This window comes from Heloderma suspectum, chromosome 5, assembly GCF_057233095.1.
Source record: "Heloderma suspectum isolate Gila_16-S chromosome 5, 16-S_ref, whole genome shotgun sequence".
Taxonomy (NCBI): domain Eukaryota; kingdom Metazoa; phylum Chordata; class Lepidosauria; order Squamata; family Helodermatidae; genus Heloderma; species Heloderma suspectum.
The window spans coordinates 125,412,694-125,424,791 of NC_139462.1; the positions used below are offsets into that span (position 1 = coordinate 125,412,694).

The 12,098-nt window shown below is 44.4% G+C and overlaps 2 protein-coding genes across 2 annotated transcripts in view; one reads left to right on the top strand and one right to left on the bottom strand.

The window, feature by feature from the left end:
• AKAP3 (A-kinase anchoring protein 3) overlaps positions 1 to 1,033 on the bottom strand; it is an 85,758-nt gene extending 84,725 nt beyond the window's left edge. Inside the window, exon 1 of the mRNA XM_084860016.1 lies at positions 908 to 1,033. The gene's annotated coding sequence lies outside the window, so the exon portion shown is untranslated. The remainder of the gene's footprint in view (positions 1 to 907) is intronic.
• A 103-nt stretch (positions 1,034 to 1,136) lies between these two features.
• Positions 1,137 to 12,098, top strand: part of NDUFA9 (NADH:ubiquinone oxidoreductase subunit A9) — a 75,481-nt gene continuing 64,519 nt past the window's right edge. The window contains exons 1-2 of the mRNA XM_084860017.1: positions 1,137 to 1,239; positions 9,393 to 9,557. Coding sequence (XP_084716143.1) covers positions 1,179 to 1,239; positions 9,393 to 9,557 — 226 coding nt within the window. The 5' untranslated portion in view covers positions 1,137 to 1,178. The remainder of the gene's footprint in view (positions 1,240 to 9,392; positions 9,558 to 12,098) is intronic.

Here is a 12,098-nt window from a genome sequence, read left to right on the forward strand (position 1 = left end):
CCGGAAAACAACATATCCTATGGCCATCTAGCCGCTGTCTAGCGGCCACAGGATTCCTCCGTCCGGGATTTTAATATATCAAGCAATATGAAAGTATAGTAATAATTAAATAAAATTCTACTACATGCAAATGGGTGGATTTCTGGAGGCTTTCAGAACTTGCTTCTGGATTTCAAAGACTGCTTTTCTGTGTCTTTGAGGATATTATTATTTATTATCATTTTATTTATTTATTAATTATTGCATTTATATCTCACCTTTTTTCCTCTTGCAAGGAACCCAAGGTGGCTTACATTGTCCTCCTCCTCTCCATTTTATCCTCACAACAGCCCCGTGAGGTAGGTTGGGCTGAGAGTGTGTGACTGGCCCAAAGTCACCCTGTGAGCTTCCATGGCCGAGTGGGGACTAGAACCCAGATCTCCCAGCTCCCAGCCCACCACTCTTGCCACTACACCGCACTGGCTCTCGTTTTGCGTGGTAGTGTGGATTCCCACTCGCTGTTTTGCACTCCTGATCCTAAAGTCACTTGATTCTCTGTGCAATGGAAGTTGTTGCTAGGAGAATGTGGGCCGATAAGTGCTTGTGTGTGGCTGTGTGAGTTTGCCAGCCCATGTGTTACATTCATGATTTTTACGTTTACGTGCCTCAGTGTCCCCTTGCTATGGTATGTGTTGCTGCTACTGGGGATTCCAAAGACCACTGCACCCCTGAGGGCTCCTTGGCTCTGCCTCTGGTAACCTGGCCCTCCACCCGCCAACCACCACCCACCACCCACCACGGAGGATAACTGCCGTGCATGCTGTTCTAAGAGTCTTCGAAGAAATGTAACAGATGAAGTGTAATAAAATAATATAACGAGACACAATTTTAAAATAACAGCTTGAGTAGCAATAAATAATGTGCATACTGTGATTATTCCTAATAGTCATCACTGCACTGAATAACTCTCGCGTGGCGCCGGCCCTCGCCGCTGTCCAGCCGGATGGCAGCTGCTGACGTCAGCCCTTCGCGCTCCCCTGCCCGCGCCGTCTCTGGGCGGGGCTCCGAAGGCCTCCGCGAGGACGCCGTCTGTCCCTTCGACACCCGCGACTCGCTGTTCGCGAGGCTTTTTGGCCGCGTGAGGTGCTCGTAGCGCCGTGGTGAAGGGCGGCGAAGCTCGCTCTAGAGGCTGGGGAGAGATGGCGGCTGTGGTTCGGTGTGGCCGACTCCCCCGTCGAGCCCTTCTCTCGCCAAGGACAGGTAGGCGCCGCGGCGGGGCCCGGGCTCCCTCCCCTCCTAGTCTCTTCCGCCGTCGTCCTCAGGAAGGAGCTGCGGGCTCCTTTCCGTGTTTATGCCTAGCAGGCTCGGGCCGCAGGGCAGGGAGGGCTGGCTGCGCGGGGCGTGGGCTTTCTAGTTGCACCTCCCGTCGCTGATGAAGGTCATGAGGACAACGGCCAGCATAACTGTTGTCTGGTGGGTAAAAGAAGGAACGGTGAGTGCGGAAGCCTCTCCTTCCCAAACCTTAGGAAAACTGGCTGCAAAAGAGGGCTTTCAAGCGGGGCTTCTGTGTCAATTCGTACTAGTCTAGAGGAAGGAATTTTGGCACGACGCATTATTATCATCATCATCATCATCTCTATACCGCCCCATATCTGAAGCTGTCTGGGCGGTTTACAATAATTCATACAAAAATACAACACCGTTACAAAACACATTATGATAAAACGTTATGATAGAAACAGTCTAAAATTACCATACAAAATTTAAACTAATTTAAACAGCTAAAACAATTTCAATAAACAATTGTTTAATAATAGTCTTGTTCAAGACAGCAGAGATAAATGCCCCATCATATGCCATTAAACCTGGGAGTTAAAAAAAAAAAAAGTTAAGGAAAAAGCAATGCATGTTAGGCATGCCCTACACTCTAAATTATTTTCCAACTTGCATCCTCATTCTCAGCTGGTATCTAAGGAAAGATTATGTGGATTTAAGGTGCAGCACATTTGTATTGCCATGGGTCAGAGCATTCTGGTGATGAAGAGCTATAATATCACACCAGAAAAAGCAGCACAGCAGAAGCTGTGCATATAGTTCCAACTGTGGCACACCCACCTTTAAGTGGAATAAGTAATTTTTCACAGCTTGAACAACTTTATTTATTGTCTTTGTTGTTTAAAATTTTATCCTGTCTTTTTGCACTAAGCACTGAAGGTGGCTAAAAGTTAAAAAAAGAAGAAGAATATAACGAAAGACAGTTAAAAACAACTGTATCAAAATATACAAAATGGGCAGTTAAAAAAAAAAAACAGGAACAGGTAAAACAGAAAAGAAGAGAAGCCACCTAAAATTGAATTGGCTCCTTGCATCCCAGTGATGGATGGGTCAGCCTAACTGATTTTTCACTCTGACAGACATACAAGCTAGGCAAATTTGTATTACAAACCAAAATATTATGATTTTTAGTGACTTCAGGACTCTTAAACCACATAAAGATCATAAACAACTCACCTCTCTGCCTGTGGCACATGTATAGAAAACTTGGTTGTGCATGGGTGTCACAGTTAAACACATAAGCAACAAAGAGTTCTAATAACCATTAGGCAGAGTGAGATGGTCACCTCAGACATGTGATTTTGGATGTCATGAAAGGGCACAGAATTGTTAGTTATTTCTGTTGTTACTTACCATGGGTGAGAGAAGTTGCACCTGCTGAATTTTCCCCTTCTGCACAGTTATACTGCCTTCTTTTGCATTTGGTCGCCCAAAACAAGTCATGGAGCTTTAGACCGTCATCTGCAGTATAGGGAGCATAAAACAGTCACTGGGACTGGAGACAGGATTTCCCCCCCCCCTGTATTCAGTGTCTTCACTCCCTTTGATTCTGAAAACCTACGAATATAGAATTGCCTTGCTGGGTCCGAGCAAAAATCCATGTAAGCTACAATCCTATGTGCACTTGCCTGGGAGTAAGCCGTATTGAGCTCAATAGGTCTTACTTCTGAGTAGGCACACATAGGATTGCAGCCTGAGTCTGGCCTTCTGTATCTAGCAGTGGTGGGCAGGGTACCCCAAGAAGCTTATGAGCAGGATCTGGTGGAGATAGCTGTCTTTCCGGTTTTGTCCTCAGCATTTGGTAGTTTGAGAAAGAACTGTGTCTAGCCATAGAGGTTCCATAGAAGTTCCTGGCAAGTATGACAAATGGCCATTCATGACTCCTTCATGAATTTGTACTCTTTGAAAATCCATTTAAGGCGCAATCCTATCTGGATAGGTGGCCGCCTCCAAACTCGGAGGCGACCACCTATCCAATGCAGGGCAGGAGAAGCACGGGGGGGATTGTCCCCTCCGTGCTTCAGCTGCCCTGAATTTGTGGCCAGACAGCCGATTTCAGCTGTCTAGCTGTGGGAAGGTGAAGTGGGGGAAGTGGCTGCCAGATGACACATTGGATGTGTCATACTGGCATTTCTGCCTTCCCTGCCCTGGAAGTTTTCCCTGGTTTTCGCTGCTCCACGCACTTCTTCCAAGCATGGAGCACGGGACCATTCCAAGCTGCCTGCAAGGCAGGCGGGCTCCGAGGTAGGTTCCCGGAAACCGACGTATCCTATGGCTGTCTAGCCGCTGACTAGCAGCCATGGGATTGCTCCCTTAAGGTGCAATCCTATGCATGTTTTGACCCCCCAAAAAGCTATGCTGGCTAGGGGATGCTGGGAGTTGCAGGACACTTCTGTCTAAACATGCATAGAATTGTACCTATAAGCTAGTAGCCATCATTACATCTAGTGGTAAATGAATTCCATTATTTCTTTCTTTATTTTAAATAATTCTAGACTGCCTTTCAGGGCAGAAGTCCTTCTAAGACAGCTTAAACATTACAATTCATATAACAAAAAAAAACCCAATACAATAATAACACAGCAATATACTGTTTTTTCTGATTTGAATTGCTCTATCATTTTCATTCTGGAGATCATGTATCTGAAGTACTTTCAGTACTTAAGTGGAAAAGATGAAGTACTTCATGTATGTGAAGTCAGCAAATAAAATTTTCCATGCTAAGAGCATTATGAAGGGGTTTTTTAAAGCGTTATTTATTTTTCAAGTACAACTGAAAGTTCTATCTGTAAGAAAGCACAAGAAATTTTCTTTCATCCACCACTCTTGGCTATATTACATTTCAGCTAAAATGCATTCAAGTTAAAAATGTACAACCAGTACACAAAATGTACAGTTTGCACAAAATTCTTGTATAGAAATACTGGAGCTGCAAATCAGGAAGAAACTACTTTCCCCTTCCATTGCATGTCTTCAAACCACAGTTGCCACTTCTTTGCAAAGCAGTGAGAGAGGGAGTCTACCAGGGGAAAAGGCAATGGGTGAGAGGCAGTATGCTCCCCCCCCCAGGTGCTTTTCCCTAGCCAGGCTGGGTTTATAATGGAACATCAGCTAACTGGAAAGTGGTTGGTGAGGAAGGGTTACGCATCCCCCACATACCCCCCCCATGCTTCTGCTCTGCAGGACTGCCAGTTACTACAGGAGAAATGGTGATTGGGGTTTCAAGACCCGACATGGAGGTAGGAATATGCAGTTCTATCCTAAGCCTCAAGTTACCAGAGCTATCCAACTCCAGTCTTTCTGGCATGAGACTGACTGTTTGGATCCCTGTCACTCCAGCTTCCAACAAAACTGGTTTGGCTGTGCCATGGAGTCACCTGCACCAAGTTATGGATAAGGCAAGTGTGCCCCTCTTAGAAGCTTATGATTCCATTGGCCATGCAGGTGCATTGCAGGAATGGGACTGGATAGCACTATAACTTGGTGGTTCCAGCCATTCCTTGAGGTTGCTCCTGGAAAGGTGGTGCTAAGAGACTGTTGCTCCATGGAATTAGCCATTGGTTTATGGAGTGATGCAGGGAACCATCTTGCTTCCTATGCTTTCTAATGTCTACACTGATGCAATGTACTTTATATGGGGCTGCCTTTGGAGACAGTTCAGAATCCACAACTAGTATGGAACAATGAGCTCAGACTGCTACCAAGGACAATGTGACGAGAACATACCTTGCGTATGTTACAATAGCTGCATTGGCGCCCAGTATGTTTCTGAGCTCAATTCAAAGTGCTCATTTCAACCGTTAAAGCCTTACATGACTTGGAACTGAGCTATCTGTTGAACTGCTTGCTCCCATTTCAGCCTGAGATGGTAATCTGGGGCTTTTTTCTGGGTGTCCCCTCCATCTGAGATGCAGTGGGTGGCAACTGAAGAAAGAACCTTTTTAGTGGTGGCTCACCACCTCTGGAATGCCTTCCCCAGGGAGGCCTACCCACCTATGGCCACACTGACATGTTTTAGATGTCAAGGAAAAACGTTTTTGTTTTCTCCAGCTTTTTAGAACTGTCAGTTTCTGAACTCTTCAGCAATTGCATTTATTTAATAAATGTATACCCCGTTTCCCCTCCAAATAAGAATTGCTCAAAGCAGCTTCAAAATATAGAAAGCATGAAGACAATGATTAAGGGAGCAATCCTATGCCCCTAGACAGCATCAGAGGGACCATAGAATATTTTGGATTCCCAGCACTGAGGACAGACAGCGCTTGCAGCTGGCATGGAAAGAACTGCACTGCCTGCCTCTCCAAAGTCAGAAACATGACCTTGGAGGTGGGGGGAGACTGGAGAGGCCAGGATACAAGTTATCCTGGGGCCTCTCCAGCTTCCTTTCCTCCACCTCTGAAATACTTTTGCTACAGGGGCAAAAAAAGCCCATTAGCAAAAAAGGCAGGGCAGGAGGATAGGGAGGCAAAGATCACCTCTGCTGCTCCTCCTGTCCTGTGTAGGTTGCTGAGTTCGGGGGCTTATGAGCATCAAGGGTGCAACCCATAGGACTGTGCCTTTAAACACATTTACAACAAGCTGAAAGTAGTGGTAAAAATAAGGACACAAGGAACTAAAACAGTCATTAATACAATTAAGCAATATCAGATCCTTGTTTAAAAATAAATGACTTCACTTGCGGGTGGAACACAGATGATAAAGAAGAAGATGACTTGGGGCAGTCCTATTGATTGCACCCTCAGTCATCGGAAGCCCCTGAATTCAGAGGCATCTGATCATCCAGTGCAGGGCGGGAGGAGGAATGGAGGCGATCTTCGCCTCCCTGTACTCCCGCTCTGCAGATTTTGCTAAACTTTTTGGCCTGTCTTGCGAGGGAAATGTTTTGGTGAAGGTGGTGAAGGAAAGAAGCAAGGAGGTGGTGGAGATGGCAGTGGTGGAGATGGCAGTGGGCAACCAAAATGATGGTGGAGGTGGTGGCTGGTTGATGGAAGTTAGGGGAAATAGTGGTGGAGACAGTGGCAGGTAGGCAAAATGGAGGAGCAGAGGTGGCTGTGAGTGAAGAGGAGGTGGCAGATCAACTAGGATATAAATGATACATTTGATGTTGTAAAGGCAATAAAATAAGTTTAGGTTTGACAGTAAATGTTGCATATATTTCAATTTCCCTCAAGATTTGTTCTTTTCTACACAAAAAGTGGGGCGGGGGGGAGATGGATTCTTTCTATGGCTTCACAATTTCTGGGAATCTTACATCTCACCTTGCTCCATGTCCATAGAACAGGTCCATAGAACATGGAGCTACTGCAGTGAAATGCCGTCCTGGAGGTGGATGAATCTACCTGAGTTCACCACTGTTTGTCTTCTTGTGGAGTGAAATGTAGTTATTTCAAAATAGTACTTTGGCCAGGTACCTCCCCCTATGTACTCCTGTGTCAAGATAAAACTTTTTAGGGTCTTTAAGAGGAAGAGCTCTATCATCTAAATGCCTTATGGCTAGAGATTGATATGTCATAAATGAAAATGATGATAGGAACTCCCAAGACAAAAAATATATGATATGCAGCCTACTCAAGTTATGCTTTCAAGAGCTTCTTTTGGTGTTTTATTACATCTTTAGTCCTTTGACTATATCCTGTCATATTATGGCAGCATCTGTAATACATATATGGCTCTTTCCACTACTTACAAGCTCGCTGGGGCTAGCTGTTCGGCATATTATGCATCAGTTTCATACCCTCCATCGTCTTCATTTCCCTGTGCAAGAGCTGCTACTCTTCTCATTTATGTCCTGTGAAATCAAAGACAATTTTAAAATGTGACCGTTATGAAACTTAAACTCCTCATTCTGCAGATCAGATCAGTAGCTTTAATTTGGCACTAAATAAGATACACTTATAAAGCAACTTGAAAATATTTGTGCTTCTGTAGGCATTGTACCGGAAACATGTATGTAAGTAGTTTTGTCATTTTCTAAATGGCCAAATTTCAGATGTCTGTCCAAGTTTTTCCCTCCCAAACTTACTATTTTCTCTTTAAAGTTCCTGCAGAGCTTTTCTCAGGACATAGAAGTGCACACAGGAAGGTATCCAGCTGCCGTATTAGAAGGCTTTTTGGTTTTGATGAGATAAGTAATGCAAGCAAGCTTTTTTATAGTGCTGTTTGGCTAGAAATGTATTAGCTTGAATTATGAAATAAATTTGATTTTTAGTAATCAGATTGCTTTTGGGGCACAGTTCTTGTGTAAAGAATTGTTATTTATTAAAAGTATGTACAAAATGCTCTTCATTCTTACCAGAATAGTGGACAGTAGGTATGACGATAAATCAGGGGTCCCCAAGACAATGCCTGTGGGTGCCATAGAGCCTGCAGGCACCTCCAATGGCACCCTGAATGGGTCCTCCAACATGGTTTCTGTGGGCACCCATTTTTCAATTTTTAAAATATACATACATGGATTTTTATGAAATGCATACAACTTTCTAGCAATCATGCATGGGTTTCAACAAAAGTGAAATATCCAAATAAATACCCATGTGAAGATGGAGTCTATATGCCACCCATTCAAATATTGAAAGTGTTGTAAGGTCCTCAATCCATGGCATTATAGGAGGTGAGTGTTCATTCTTCCAGTATTGTAATATCAGTCTTTTAGCTGTCAAAAGGGTGCAGAAAATCCATTTGTGCTGACAATTTGTTAATTTCCATGAAGTACATAAATAATTTAAAAGAGGATGTACATCAGTGAATATTAAAGACTGTTCCAGTACAGAATTTATCTGTGTGATAACCTCCTCGCAAAAAGAAGCAACTACTAGACATTTCCAAAAGACGTTTAAAAGGCGTATTAGCTGTGTTACGCCACCAGCAATTAAATTAGACAATCCCTTATTAAAGAGATGTTGCGGTGTGCAACAGACATGAAACAAACGTTTTTGCTGAATAAGACACAAGCTAACATCCATAGATGCAACAGATTGATGCCAAAGCAACTATCCACTGATTAGGCATTTTGCAGTGGAGCCAATGGCATGGTCTCAAATCCCCAAATATACCCATGGGTCCAAAAAATTTGGGGACCCCTGTTATAAAAAGTCATATAAATACAAAACACAATATAAAAACAATACAATCATCCATATAATTGAAATATGGCAAAAAAATACAACAGATAACACATATTCAAATGTCTGGGCAAACAGAGAGTTTTAACCTGGTACCAGAAGTTTTGCATTCTTGATGCCGGATGTACCTCTAAAACAGCCTTCCCCAACCTAGTGTCCTTCAAATAATTTGGAGCATAATTCCAGCAGGGCTAGCTGAAGAGGAATTGTGTTTGGCTAAGGCTTGTACTTTGGGTGCCCACCACATACTACTCACAAGGGAATGCTCTTTGTATTTTTTCTTCATCGTCCTTTTCCAGCCATTCCATTTCCCCACGCCTAGCCCACAGAGTTTTTTCCTTGTCAATTGTCAGTCAGCACTCCTTGTGCAGAGCATGACCAGTCCTCACTGGGCTGTTGGGGAGGGGGGGGGGTCCTTCCAAGGGTGTGTTTCTGAAGAATTTTTGGTACTTCAAACCTTGGAATTAATTTGGGTCTACTGATGGTCTTTAGGTGGTCTGTAGTCTGACATTGGCCTGCTTAAGCCATTTGATAGCTATTTGAGTAGGGTGGCTCTTGGTGCCTGACTGAGTGACATTGAAAAACAGTAACACCTGATAGAAGGTTGTATTTGTATCCCCGCATTTTTCATACAGCATAGCTGACATTGTCATCTGGGTGGTAATGACACTGAAGCCAATGTAGTGCAGGGGATAGGCTGTTAAAATAAGGAGACCTGGGTGAAATCCTGACTCAGCCATGAAGCTCACTGTGCTCGCTCTTTCACTATTTCTTAGCCTGAGCTACTTAATGCAGATGAGATAATATTGGATTTCCTACACATTCTCTCTCTCTCTCTCTCTCTCTCTCACATATACACACACACACACACACACTTTATTTTGTGAAGCTTTACCTGAGCTCCTTGGTTAAGATAGCAGTCCATTCATGTATATACTCTATTTTCTTGTGTTTTAGGCTACGGCATTTCTCGATACGCATTGCCTGTTCTTCAGCAAGACCACCAGGTTCATTACTCTGTGATTCCTCATGGAAAGAGTGGACGCTCCTCTGTCAGTGGCATCACGGCCACTGTTTTTGGGGCAACAGGATTCCTGGGTCGATATGTTGTTAATCGCCTTGGTAATGTACTCCTTGAATAAATTTTATTTTTATTAAAGTTATTTAGGTTTTTGTTAGTACAAAAATTAATGTACAAAGTACACATTATAACATACCAAAAGTATAACATATTATTCAAAATATGTTGTTTGCTTTTCCAGTAACTAATAAATGTAATACAGTTTTGAACAAAATTATTATAAGTTTGTCCCCTGTCTTGCACCTTGAATATATTTAGGTAGCTTGGACATTGTGGCATATTCATGTAACTTATTTTCCCATTCAGGGAGGTTAGGTATTATTAAAAGTTTCTAAGGATGCAGCAACAACTGGGCAGCAACAATTATACATGAGGTCAACTCTTGGTATGCCAACAGTTTATTCTTTGTAAAAGCCAGCATCTGGAGGGCCATAGGATTTTTTGGATTTCTGGATCCACGGTTGGAGACAACGCTCTGATCCGAGCCTGAACTCCTTGCCCCCTCCCCACCCCCTCACAGCTGGCACAGGGAGAACTGCACCGGCTACCTTTACGAACTCACAAATGTTCAGAGAGGAGGGAAAGGGGGTGTACCAGTGGGAGGGGAGGGGGCTGGGGAAGCATGGATACAAACTGTTTCCAGCCTTCCCAGCCTCTGTCCCTCCCTCTCCCCAACGCTTCAGCTAAGTGGGTGAAAATGCCTGTCTACCAAATAGGAGAGTGGGAGGCATGGTGCGCCTCCTGCTCTGCTTTGGATACTTGTAAGCCTCCAAATTCAAAGGCTTACAAATATCAAGGGCAGATCTAATAGGATTACGCCCTAAATAATCAAATTATCTAAAGAAACTGAAAGTTTGACTTACCATGAAGTGTCGTTCTGGTCAGCAGAAAGTGGGCTCAACAGCAAAGGGTTAACTCCTCCAGCTCGAGAAGACAGGGCCAATGATATTTCACTTCCGCCCCGGAGGAGGAATCCCCACCCTAGTCGCAGGCTTGCTGATAGCAGTAGAATCAACTGAAACTACAAACCATAAGTTAGAACAGATAAAAAATTCCCACCAACTGTGGGGAAAAAACAGAGTGAATTAATACTAGATGAGATGTAGGCCAAGGAAGCTTTATCTACCTAGGGGGCACCACAGAAACATGAAAACTAAGTCCCTCTGCCCTCACGTAATACGAGTCACCGAAACCCCAGGGTGAGCCTGTTGAGTCCACTCCCCACTGACCAGAAGAACACTTCATAGCAAGTCCAGCTTTCTGTTCTTGGTCAGCAAAGGAGTGGAGCCAACAGCAAAGGGATGTCCAGTAGCAGTATTCCCCCCTAGGGTGGGCACGGTGACTCACAGAATCTGTTGCAGGACCCAGCGACCAAAGGATGCCTCAGCCGAAACATACTTGTCGATCTTGTAATGCCAGATAAAAGTGGTGGGATGAGCCCAGGTGGCAGCCCTGCAAATATCCTCCGGGGTGCTTGTGCAGCTGGCCCCCTGACCGAATGGGCTGTGATTCTCTCCAGAACAGGCTTGTTAGAAGAACGGTGGGCCAAAGTTATGCAGTCTCTGACCCACTGGCTAACAGTATTCCTGGATACCTGATGGCCCTGATTGCCCAGCTTGTAGGAGACAAAAAGGCTGTCAGAGCATCTGATATCCTGTGTCCACCTTATGTATATTTTAAGTGCTCTCCGCATATCTAACTTATGCCATAACCATTCCCTAGGGTGGGAAGGGGTGGGACAAAAATTAGGCAGAGCAATGTCCTGAAATGGATGAAAGTCAGAGTTAACTTTTGGAAAAAATGTTGGGTTGGTATGGAGAATCAATCTGGCAGGGTGAAAAACGCATAGCTCTTCTCAGACAGAAAGAGCACGGAGTTCCCCAACCCTCCTAGTGGAGGTGACTGCCACAAGGAACACCTCCTTCCAGGTTAATTCTTTGAGGGGAATGGAATGGAGAGACTCAAATGGTGATTTGGTGAGAACTGGAGAACTAAACTGAGATCCCATGTAGGGAATCTGTGTGTATTGGCTACAGAGAGTTTTGCAGAGAATCTGTGAAAATAGAACAGCCTCCACCTTTGGAAATCGCTTAACTTGAGGATGGCGAGCCAAAGACCCGAGAACAGTTCCCAAGGCCCCCACTTGATGCTTTAAGGTATTGGTGGCTAAACCTTGCTCAAGGCCATACTGTAGGAAATCCAGAAGATGAGGGAGCTCTGCCTGAAGTGGGGAGTGCTTCCTTCTCCAGCAGTATCTCTGGAACACATTCCAAGTCATTTGATAAATTTTATTAGTAGATGACCTTCTGGAGGCTAGAATGGTAGAAATCGCACTTTCCAAGATGCTGTGGGCTAGGAGCTGCCGCCACTCAACCTCCAAGGGCAGATGTGGAATCACTCCAGGTCTGGATGAAACAGAGGACCTTGAATCAGGAGGTCGGAACTCATCGGAAGCTTCCCCAGAGGATCTGTGCTGAGCTCCCTAAGGTCTGAAAACCATGGTTGGCATAGCCAGTGAGGAGCCATCACGATAACCTGCGCTTTCATTGCTCTCACCTTCCTCAGTACCCTGAAAAGAAGAG